General features: G+C 47.0%; 1 protein-coding gene across 1 annotated transcript in view; it reads right to left on the reverse strand.

Moving 5' to 3' along the window:
* Positions 1-5,352: 5,352 nt before the first annotated feature.
* selenoi (selenoprotein I) overlaps positions 5,353-12,715 on the reverse strand; it is a 35,046-nt gene continuing 27,683 nt past the window's right edge. The window contains exons 6-8 of the mRNA XM_029742992.1: positions 12,262-12,452; positions 10,732-10,911; positions 5,353-6,989 (exon numbers count right to left, since the gene is read on the reverse strand). Coding sequence (XP_029598852.1) covers positions 6,882-6,989; positions 10,732-10,911; positions 12,262-12,452 — 479 coding nt within the window. The 3' untranslated portion in view covers positions 5,353-6,881. The remainder of the gene's footprint in view (positions 6,990-10,731; positions 10,912-12,261; positions 12,453-12,715) is intronic.

Genomic DNA, 12,715 nt, shown 5'->3' on the forward strand with positions numbered 1-12,715 from the left:
CTACAGTCTGACTTCTCCAGCAGGGGGCGCTTTTATGTCGCTCACCAGGAAAGGAGTTTATGTATGGAGGTCAATGAGCGGCGAATTTCGTTAACATATTTAATGGCTTATTTGCTACGTGTAGCTTATTTCATCGAACAAGTTTTGAAATGATTAGGTCGTTACGAGTGTACTGATATAAGTAGGACACATGGCATTCCAGCAAATTAGAGAAAAAAAACCTTTACATCAAGAGTTGTGCCTGGTCTTCACTAGTTACCACAACCATAAAGTCATAAATCAGATGACGCCGACAGACTGTTCCTAGTTCCTAGCCAACTTTACAGTATTGTTTATTTGTGTGTTATATCTTACATTATTTTCTCAGGTTTCTTGCATTATTACCTATTATTATTATTATTATATTGCCTTGTTGCCGAAAATAACTTTTAGATACTAGATCACTCACCCGCATTTCCATCACAAATAAGACTTTCCTGAAATATTACTTCCTAATGTTCAGTCACTGGACAATAAAGAAGAAGAGTTCATGGCGAGGATCTCCTTCCAGAGAGACATCAGTGACTGTAACATACTCATATTCCCCCTCAAACTGAGACCGTGACGGCTCTCAAGGAATTACACTGGAACGACACCATTCTGTATACTTCTGACCCTTCTTTGGACACTGTGCTAACTAACCTCCAGACGAGCTTCAATACAACACCCCTTCCGTGGCCTCCAACTGCTTTTAAATGATAGTAAAACTAAATGCATGCCCTTCAACCGATCGCTGCCTGCACCTGCCTGCCCGTCCAGCATCACTACTCTGGACGGTTCTGACTTAGAATATGTGGACAACTACAAATACCTAGGTGTCTGGTTAGACTGTAAACTCTCCTTCCAGACTCACATTAAGCATCTCCAATCCAAAATTAAATATAGAATTGTCTTCCTATTTCACAACAAAGCATCCTTCACTCATGCTGCCAAACATACCCTTGTAAAACTGACTATCCTACCGATCCTTGACTTCGGTGATGTCATCTATAAAATAGCCTCCAACACTCTACTCAAAACATTGGATGTAGTCTATCACAGTGCCGTCCGTTTTGTCACCAAAGCCCCATATACTACCCACCACTGTGACCTGTATGCTCTCGTTGGCTGGCCCTCGCTACATATTCGTCACCAAACCCACTGGCTACAGGTCATCTATAAGTCTCTACTAGGTAAAGCCCTGCCTTATCTCAGCTCACTGGTCACCATAGCGGCAGCCACCCGTAGCACGCGCTCCAGCAGGTGTATCTCTCACCCCCAAAGCCAATTCCTCCTTTGGTCGTCTTTCCTTCCAGTTCTCTGCTGCCAATGACTGGAACGAATTGCAAAAATCACTGAAGCTGGAGTCTTATATCTCCCTCTCTAACTTTAAGCATCAGCTGTCAGAGCAGCTCACAGATCATTGCACCTGTACACAGGCATCTGTAAATAGGCCATCCAACTACCTCATCCCCATATTATTATCTTTTTGCTCCTTTGCACTCCAGTATCTTTACTTGCACATTCATCTTCTGCACATCTATCACTCCAGTGTTTAATTGCTAAATTGTAATTACTTTTTATTGCCTTACCTCCCTAATCTTACCTCATTTGCACACACTGTATATAGACTTTTCTATTATTAACTGTACGTTCGTTCTTTCCATGTGTAACTCTGTGTTGTTTGTGTCGCACTGCTTTGCTTTATCTTGGCCAGGTCGCAGTTGTAAATGAGAACTTGTTCTCAACTGGCCTACCTGGTTAAATAAAGGTGAAATAAAAATAAATAAACACTGGACTTTGTACAAACTGGAAATTGCATATCCCGAGGCCGCCTTTATTGTAGCTTCAATAAAGCAAATCTGAGGAAAATACCACCGAAGTTTTATCAAAACATCACCTGCGCTACTCGCTAATCAAGAATTCTTGACCATTGCTACTCCCCCTTCCAGGACGGCTACAAGTCCCTCCCACGCCCTGCCTTTGGCAAATCAGATCGCTCCTCCCTTCCTATAGGTAGAAACTTAAACAGGAAGTACCTGTAGTAAGGACTGTTCGACATTGGTCACTATCTAACAACATTGAAGTATACACTTGGTGACTGGGTTCAATGACGTATAAACTGACTTGGTGACTGGGTTCATCAGGAAGTGCATAGAGGTTGTTACCACTGTTACGATTAGAACTTTTCCAAAACAAATAACCGTTGAGACGGCAGCATTCGCGCAAAACTGAAAACATATGTGATAGGGTCTCCAGCCACGTCAGACACTGACACCTGCTCACTCTTCAAGGAAAACACAGTGCCGTTGATGTGGGCCACTGAGAAGTATGAGCTCTCTTTCTCCGTGTCAGACATGATTAAGACATTTAACCTTCTTAAGGCTGCTGGCCCAGATAGCCGTATCCTCAGAGCATGTTCAGACTAGCTGGCTGGTGTGTTTACGGACATATTCAATCTCTCCCTATCCCAGTCTGTTGTCCCCACATGCTTCAAGGTGTCCACCATTGTTCCTGTACCAAAGAAAGCAAAGGTAACGGAACTAAATAACTATCGCCCCATAGCACTCACTTCTGTCATCATAAAATGCTTTGAGAGGCTAGTTAAGGATCATATCACCACCACCTTACAAAACACCGTAGAGCCACAGGTAGCCTAGTGATTAGAGCATTGGGCCAGTAACCAAAAGGTTGCTCGATCGAATCCCCGAGCTGCCAAGGAAAACAAATCTGTCGTTCTGCCCCTGAACAAGGCAGTTAACCCACTGTTCCTAGGCCGTCATTGTAAACAAGAATTTGTTCTGAACTGACTTGCCAAGTTAAATAAACAAAACAGATCCACGGATGATGTAATCGCCATCGCACTGCCCAATCTGGACAAGAGGAATATCTATGTCAGAGTGCTGTTCATGGATTACAGCTCCGCCGTTAAGGCCATAGTGCCCTTCAAGCATTAATCACTGGTCACTTCAATAACGTTTACATGTTTTACCCACTTCATATGTATATACTGTATTCTAGTCCTGGTTCATCCTATATAACTACTGCTGTCTACTTCATATGTATATACTGTATTCTAGTCCTGGTTCATCCTATATAACTACTGCTGTACACACCTTCTCTACTCATATATATACTGTCCATAACATCTATACACACCATCATATACATACATATACAGTACCAGTCACAAGTTTGGACACACCTACTCATTCCAAGGTTTTTCTTTATTTGTAAAATGTTCTACCTTGTAGAATAATAGTGAAGACATCAGAAATATGAAATAACACATATGCAATCAGGTAGTAAAAAAAAAAGTGTTAAATAAATCAAAATGTATTTTATATTTGAGATTCTTCAAAGTAGCCACCCTTTCCCTTGATGACCGCTTTGCATACTCTTGGCATTCTCTCAACCAGCTTCATGAGGTAGTCACCTGGAATGCATTTCAATTAGCAGGTGTGCCTTACTAAAAAGTTCATTTGTGGAATTTCTTTCCTTCTTAATGCATTTGAGCCAATCAGTTGTGTTGTGACAAGGTAGGGGTGGTAAACAGAAGATAGCCCTATTTGGAAAAGACCAAATCCATATTATGGCAAGAACAGCTCAAATAAGCAAAGAGAAACGACAGTCCATCATTACTTTAAGACATGAAGGTCAGTCAATACGGAAAATGTCAAGAGCTTTGGAAGTTTCTTTAAGTGCAGTTGCAAAAACCATCAAGCGCTATGATGAAACTGGGTCTCATGAGGACCGCCACAGGAAAGGAAGACCCAGAGTTTCCTCTGCTGCAGAGGATAAGATCAGTAGAGTTACCAGTCTCAGAAATCGCAGCCAAAATAAATGCTTCCGAGTTCATGTAACAGACACATCACAACATCAACTGTTGGAAAGGAAGACCCAGAGTTACCTCTGCTGCAGAGAACAAGTTCATTTGGACTGATACCTCAGATTGCAGTCCAAAGAAATGCTTCACAGAGTTGAAGTAACAGACAACTGTTCAGAGACTGAGTGAATCAGGCTTTCGTGGTCGAATTGCTGCAAAGAAACCACTACTAAAGGACCCCAATAATAAGAAGAGACTTGCTTAGACCAAGAAACACAACCAATGGATATAACAATGGATATTACACCGGTGGAAATCTGTCCTTTGGTTTGATGAGTTCAAATTTGATGTTTTTGGTTCCAACCGCCGTGTCTTTGCGAGACGCAGAGTAGGTGAATGGATGATCTCCGCATGTGTGGTTCCCACCATGAAGCATGGAGGTGGTGTTGTGATGGTGCTTTGCTGGTGACAATGTCAGTGATTTATTTAGAATTCAAGGTACACTTAACCAGCATGGCTACCACAGCGATATGCCATCCCATCTGGTGTGCGCTTAGTGGGACTATCATTTATTTTTAACAGGACAATGACCCAACACACCTCCAGGCTATGTACGGGCTATTTGACCAAGAAGGAGAGTGATGGAGCGGCCTCCACAATCACCTGACCTCAACACAATTGAGAAGGTAAAGAGTGAAGGAAATGCAGTCAACAAGTGCTCAGTATATGTGGGAACTCCGTCAAGACTGTTGGAAAAGCATTCCAGGTGAAGCTGGTTGAGAGAATGTCAAGAGTGCGCAAAGCTGTCCAGGCAAAGGGTGGCTACTTTGAAGAATCTAAAATCAATTTTGATTTGTTTAACAGTTTTTGTTTACAACATGATTCCATGTGTTATTTCATAGTTTTGATGTCTTCACTATTATTCTACAATGTAAAAAATAGTAAAAATAAAGAAAAACCCTTGAATGAGTAGGTGTGTCCAAACTTGACTGGTACTGTATATATTCCGGACATTGCTCCTTCAAATATTTATATTTTGGATTTGTGTGTATTGTTTTGTATTGTTCAGTATTACAGTATTACTGAGCTGTTGGAGGTAGGAACATCGGCATTTCGCTGCATTCGCGATAACATCTGCAAAATGTGTACGCAACGACCAACAACATTTCACTTGATACTTGATAAACCCCACCTATTTAAAAAAATATTCTGTTCTTAAAATGTGATTTTAAACCGAGCTCTAAACGTAACCTCACTGCTAACCTTATGCCTAACCTTAACCTTAAATTAAAACTACAAATCGAAAAAACAATATACCAAATTTTGACTTTGTGGCTGTGGTAACCGTTGTGCCTGTTGTTTACACCTGTGTCTGCCCTCTCATTGGCTAGAATGGTCCCACCTGATCCCGACTGCCTTTTGAAAGACATTTCTTTCATTGCAGCCACTAGAGTATCCGGTCAATATAACGGCTAATCAGGCAAACAGACAGAAGGAAAAGACGGACAGACAGTGTTACAGGTGTATACCAGGTGTTACAGTAATACAGGTGTGACAGTACAGACAGTGACAGGTATATCTCATGGGGTCGTGGTCATGGTTGTCATGGCAGCCTGTTCCCTCAGAGTGGGTCTCTCCGCTGGCGGTTTTCAGACACACTCTTCATTCAAGCGCTGCTGCTACCAACACACGCGCACACACACACCCCAGCTATGAGAGATTAACAGAGGAAATCAAACGAAAAAGAACTCCAAAAAAAAAGAACTCGAGCACGAATCGGCCTGTTGCCACGACGACACCTCAGCGGTGGGAGGATTCTGGAGGTCAGAGTTCAGACTACAGAGGTCACTACAGTTCACAGCTCAGGGGTCATCCTGGGGTCAGCGCTGAGCGAGGTCCGTGATTGGGTGTTTCCACCCTCCGAATCGCCCCCCAAAGGGCCCTGATTGGTCAGAACTGGCCTCACAGTTAACTCAGACTGCCAACCGTCATCACCAAGCATTTGTGTTGTAGCGCACGTGTGTGAGAGCATGTTTCACACACACCTCAGCTGAATTAGCGGAGCAGTTTTAGATCATAATAATATTCTCTTTGTTCAGTTTTTTTCTCTAAATAAAAAAAAACAAAACCCCATTTTAATAATCATGTTGCCATATAAAGACAGACAGACAGTTTCACATCCCCTCAACACTCCAATCAGAAGACAAAAGAACAGCTGAGACTCCGCCTTCATACCCTCGATAGAACCGTGACACACCTACTGACAGACCGACCGCACGGTTTAGATGAGGTCAGGGGTTATAGGTCAGGGGTGGAGCAGAGCTGTCTGTCAAACTAGAGGTCAGGGGTTATAGGTCAGGGGTGGAGCAGAGCTATCTGTCAAACTAGAGGTCAGGGGTTAGAGATCAGGGGTGGAGCAGAGCTGTCTGTCAAACTAGAGGTCAGGGGTGGAGCAGAGCTGTCTGTCAAACTAGAGGTCAGGGGTTATAGGTCAGGGGTGGAGCAGAGCTGTCTGTCAAACTAGAGGTCAGGGGTTAGAGGTCAGGGGTGGAGCAGAGCTGTCTGTCAAACTAACTAACTGAAATGACATTTCCCCAAGGCAATAACATACTGAACATTCATAAGAGTGTGTGTGTGTGTTTAAACCGTTTAACAGTAAAGTAGCAAGTGTGGCGTTTGTGTAAGTATGTCTGAGTGTGTCTGTCAGCGGCGTGTTTGGGTGTAAGCAGTGTGTGTGTGTGGTCTGGGCTCCTGTCCTCCTGGCTGAACAATATTTCCGTAGGAAACAACATCTCATTGGCTCATCAGCTCAACCTATCAGCAGCCAAGGAACCAAGAGCCCCGGGATGCCGCCCCCAAAGTTCTGAGGACCGCCCCCAAACTGACACTGTGCAGGAAGGGGGTTGGGGTGTGTGTGTGTGAGCCAAGGCGGAGGGTCAGAGATCAGATGGGTGGTAGAATCCTCGTGGGGGGAGTGGTGTGTTTCCGTGGTAATGAGAGTGAAGTGTCGGTTGGCTGCAGAGGGAGGTGGGAGGGTCTAAACCTCTGCTCCCTGCAAGCCGATTCGCTCCTGTTCCTGTCAGTCAGTGCTGGGCTTCATCAGAGAGAAGGCAAAGATGTTGAAGTGATCGCTGAGCTGGTTCACCTGGAGAGAGGGGGGAGGAGAGGAGAGAGGCAGGAGGAGAGGAGAGAGGGAGGAGGAGAGGAGAGAGGGAGGAGGAGGAGAGGAGAGAGGGAGGAGGAGGAGGGAGGAGAGGATGGAAAGAGGAGGAGGAGGAGAGAGGGAGGAGGAGAGAGGGAGGAGGAGAGAGGGAGGATGGAGACAGCGTGTCATTTGACTTACATTGGCTGAATCTCAAACCGAGCATTTAACCACTGAGCCATTTATCGATTGGTCACTGTGAGCTAATGTGTTCTGTAGTGATCAAGTCCACCACTGTGGGCAAAATGAAAATTCAGATGTCCTCCGTTTCCTAGGTAACCACGTAACTCTGAAGCTAGCTGTGCTATGTTGCTAACTAGGTAGCTAGAGATTTGGTGAGTCCTTGCTGATATCTAGCTAGATGGCTATGCTAGCAAGATGTTGAATAATTTAATTAGCTCTCACCACGATGTAACTACCGTTACCCCATACTGCCAGTACCAGCTAGCCACATTTTTAGCTTACTTGCTAGCTAACTGGTTAGCATCATCATTCACTAGCATAACAAATAGGCTAGCTAGCCAGCTAAATTCTCACCTCGCTTGCCATGACATCAGCTACTAGCAAGCTAATCAAGCAACCTTGCTAGCTAGGATGCAGCTAGTAAGCTTTCAATAATGTGTCAATATTTAGCTGGCTAGCTAAAATCCCTGCTAGCTAGCGTTAGAAGGCAATGGAGCTTCACATGGCGGAGGGGGAAGGCTACTGAGTAACAGTGAAAGGGGGAGGTGTTGGAAAACAGCTTTTTTCACCCGACTTGTCCAACTTATCACCTTTAACAGTTTAATAAAAACACTACAAAGAGTTTATATAATGTGTCATTACATACCTATTTGATTTGTGTCAAATTTGAAAAATCGGGTTTTTAGGGCAGCGCTAAAGTTCAGAAGATAACAGCGGCTGTCGCTGCTTTTGAGAGTCATGATGTCTGGCAGTGATGATGCAAAAAATGAATGCATTCAGTTGTTCAATTGACTAGGTCCCCTTACCCTGTCCCCTTAACCTGTCCCCTTAGCCTGTCCCCTTAGCCTGTCCCCTTACCATGTCCCCTTAGCCTGTCCCCTTAGCCTGTCCCCTTAGCCTTAGCCTGTCCCCTTAACCTGTCCCCGTAGCCTGTCCCCTTAACCTGTCCCCTTAACCTGTCCCCCCACCCTGTCCCTTTCTTGTTTTAAACTGTGAGAGAAGCTCTACACCTGGTGGAGAGAGGCTGTACGACACAGAATGAGTTGCATTATGGGTGCTATACGTTACATCATGACACGTCACAATTTAACGTACAGCTTCAGAGGGGTCAGTTTTCTTCAACTTTACTCCGATACTATCTGGCTATTACCATGTCAATCAACGCTTGAATAGAAACAGCGGGGTCATTTAAAAAAATATATGTTTTAACTTTCCTCAAATATGATTGGTCCATTACTATGTCAATCAACGCTTGAATAGAAATGTAGTTTACACCGTGGATTTTGTTACAGTCCCATTAGTTTCCATTACAGCCTGGATATTAATGCTAACAGTCTCTATTCCATTACAGCCTGGATATTAATGCTAACAGTCTCTACAGTCCCATTAGTTTCCATTACAGCCTGGATATTAATGCTAACAGTCTCTACAGTCCCATTAGTTTCCATTACAGCCTGGATATTAATGCCAACAGTCTCTACAGTCCCATTAGTTTCCATTACAGCCTGGATATTAATGCCAACAGTCTCTACAGTCCCATTAGTTTCCATTACAGCCTGGATATTAATGCTAACAGTCTCTACAGTCCCATCATTAATAACAGAGGGACAGCGCCGTAATGACAGAGGGACAGCGCCGTAATGACAGAGGGACAGCGCCGTAATGACAGAGGGACAGCGCCGTAATGACAGAGGGACAGCGCCGTAATGACAGAGCGCCGTAATGACAGAGGGACAGCGCCGTAATGACAGAGGGACAGCGCCGTAATGACAGAGGGACAGCGCCGTAATGACAGAGGGACAGCGCCGTAATGACAGAGGGACAGCGCCGTAATAACAGAGCGCCGTAATGACAGAGGGACAGCGCCGTAATGACAGAGGGACAGCGCCGTAATAACAGAGGGACAGCGCCGTAATGACAGAGGGACAGCGCCGTAATAACAGAAGGACAGCACCGTAATAACAGAGGGACAGCGCCGTAATGACAGAGCGCCGTAATGACAGAGGGACAGCGCCGTAATGACAGAGCGCCGTAATAACAGAGGGACAGTGCCGTAATAACAGAGGGACAGCGCCGTAATGACAGAGGGACAGCGCCGTAATGACAGAGGGACAGCGCCGTAATGACAGAGCGCCGTAATGACAGAGGGACAGCGCCGTAATGACAGAGGGACAGCGCCGTAATGACAGAGGGACAGCGCCGTAATAACAGAGGGACAGCGCCGTAATGACAGAGGGACAGCGCCGTAATGACAGAGGGACAGCGCCGTAATAACAGAAGGACAGCACCGTAATAACAGAGGGACAGCGCCGTAATGACAGAGCGCCGTAATGACAGAGGGACAGCGCCGTAATGACAGAGCGCCGTAATAACAGAGGGACAGCGCCGTAATAACAGAGGGACAGCGCCGTAATGACAGAGGGACAGCGCCGTAATGACAGAGGGACAGCGCCGTAATGACAGAGCGCCGTAATGACAGAGGGACAGCGCCGTAATGACAGAGGGACAGCGCCGTAATGACAGAGCGCCGTAATGACAGAGGGACAGCGCCGTAATGACAGAGGGACAGCGCCGTAATGACAGAGGGACAGCGCCATAATAACAGAGGGACAGCGCCGTAATGACAGAGGGACAGCGCCGTAATAACAGAAGGACAGCACCGTAATAACAGAGGGACAGCGCCGTAATGACAGAGCGCCGTAATGACAGAGGGACAGCGCCGTAATGACAGAGCGCCGTAATAACAGAGGGACAGCGCCGTAATGACAGAGGGACAGCGCCGTAATGACAGAGGGACAGCGCCGTAATGACAGAGGGACAGCGCCGTAATAACAGAGGGACAGCGCCGTAACAACAGAGGGACAGCGCCGTAACAACAGAGGGACAGCGCCGTAATAACAGAGGGACAGCGCCGTAATGACAGAGGGACAGCGCCGTAATAACAGAAGGACAGCGCCGTAATAACAGAGCGCCGTAATAACAGAGGGACAGCGCCGTAATAACAGAGGGACAGCGCCGTAATGACAGAGGGACAGCGCCGTAACAACAGAGGGACAGCGCCGTAACAACAGAGGGACAGCGCCGTAATAACAGAGGGACAGCGCCGTAATGACAGAGGGACAGCGCCGTAATGACAGAGGGACAGCGCCGTAATAACACTGTAGCGTGTGTGTGTGTCTGTGTGTCTGTGTGTGTGTGTGTCTGTGTGTGTGTGTGGTGTGTGTGTGTGTATGTGTGGTGTGTGTGTGTCTGTGTGTGTGTACACTCACCACTGACACTGTAGCGTGTGTGTGTGTGTGTGTGTGTGTGTGTGTGGTACAAAAAAAAAAAAAAATGCATGAAATGAAATGTATGCATTCACTACTGTAAGTCGCTCTGGATAAGAGCGTCTGCTAAATGACAAAAAAAAAAAAAAATGTCAAAAATGGTGTGTGTGTGTGTGTGTTTGTGGTGTGCGTGCGTGCGGTGTGTGTGTGTGTGTGGTGTGTGTGTACACACTCACCACTGACACGCCGTAGTGTATGTGTGTGAGTATGACGACGGCCGTCCACACATAGATCAACAGCGTCTCGTTAGCAACCAGCCCTGTAACCGCCAACAACACCACCGTCGCCATGGGAACCAACAGCCAGCTGAGCGGCTGGCAACGGGTGTTGCTCATCTGGCACACGATCAGCTTACACTGCAGAGACACACACACACACACACACACACACACACACACACACACACACACACACACACACACACACACAGACTTAGCCGTTATATAGTGAATATCATTATTTATGGAGAGCAGGGACGGGCCACTTTAATCTAAGCTCATCATGAGGGGCTGCTCGTGGCTCTGCGTACCCCTCACCTTAACAGCAAAACATTTCATCAGTCACCCTCTTGGCAGCAAGTGACAAAATATACGTTTTAGAGTTCATTTCCTGCAATTCTAGACATTTTGCCATGGTGTGTAGCCAAAATGTTGGAGTTTTATAACTCCTTTAATGGAAGTGTACTCATTTTGCCATGGTACGGAGAGTAAATAACTAGTTTTACAGCTCATTTCCTGCAATTCTAGACATTTTGGGTGGTGAGAAATGCAGCAGTTTTAAATAAGACATCTGACAGAATGACAAATGAAATCAATGGGGGGGGGGACACCCGGTCAGTAATTCAACCATGACTACTACAACTCTAGATAGCTGGCATCTAGACTTTATCATTTATTTAAATGGAGCTGGCAGTGACATAAGAGAAAAACCGTAGACAGTAGAGGGCCCGTAGACAGTAGAGGGCCCGTAGACAGTAGAGGGCCCGTAGACAGTAGAGGGCCCGTAGACAGAGGGCCTGAAGAGGACCTGAAGAGGGCCCGTAGACAGTAGAGGGCCCGTAGACAGAAGAGGGCCCGTAGACAGTAGAGGGCCCGTAGACAGAAGAGGGCCCGTAGACAGTAGAGGGCCCGTAGACAGTAGAGGGCCTGAAGAGGACCTGAAGAGGGCCCGTAGACAGAAGAGGGCCCATAGACAGTAGAGGGCCCGTAGACAGTAGAGGGCCTGAAGAGGGCCCGTAGACAGAGGGCCCGTAGACAGTAGAGGGCCCATAGACAGAAGAGGGACCGAAGAGGTTCTGAAGAGGGCCCGTAGACAGCCCGTAGACAGTAGAGGGCCTGAAGAGGGCCCGTAGACAGAGGGCCCGTAGACAGTAGAGGGCCTAAAGAGGGCCCGTAGACAGTAGAGGGCCTAAAGAGGGCCCGTAGACAGTAGAGGGCCTAAAGAGGGCCCGTAGACAGTAGAGGGCCTGAAGAGGGCCCGTAGACAGTAGAGGGCCCGTAGACAGAAGAGGGCCCGAAGAGGTTCTGAAGAGGGCCCGTAGACAGAGGGCCCGTAGACAGTAGAGGGCCCGTAGACAGTAGAGGGCCCGTAGACAAAAGAGGGCCTGAAGAGGACCCGTAGACAGAAGAGGGCCCATAGACAGAAGAGGGCCTGGTGCAGTCTGTGTGTGCTGTGTGTAGTTAGAGCTGGTGCATGGTGTGACTCACTGTGACATTAGCGAAGGCTGTCCCCACCATCAGGTAGAAGACTCTGGGCTGCTGGTGGAGGATGTTGGATGGAGAGAAAATCACCCAGACAGAGGAGAGGAGGAAGAGGAGGACAGGAGAGAGGAAGGGGAGGAAGGCCTCGTACATACTGCTGTGTTTCAGAGTGTTACTACGAGACGCCCTGAGAGAGAGAGGGGGAGATGAGAGAGAGGGGGGGGAGATGAGAGAGAGAGAGGGGGGAGATGAGAGAGAGGGGGGAGATGAGAGAGAGAGAGAGGGGGGAGATGAGAGAGAGAGAGGGGGAGATGAGAGAGAGAGAGAGGGGGAGATGAGAGAGAGAGAGGGGGAGATGAGGAGAGAGAGAGGGGGAGATGAGAGAGAGAGAGGGAGATGAGAGGAGGAGGGGGAGATGAGAGAGAGGGGGAGATGAGAGAGAGAGGGGGGGAGAGAGACA

The sequence above is a fragment of the Salmo trutta genome, unplaced genomic scaffold, assembly GCF_901001165.1.
Source record: "Salmo trutta unplaced genomic scaffold, fSalTru1.1, whole genome shotgun sequence".
Classification (NCBI taxonomy): domain Eukaryota; kingdom Metazoa; phylum Chordata; class Actinopteri; order Salmoniformes; family Salmonidae; genus Salmo; species Salmo trutta.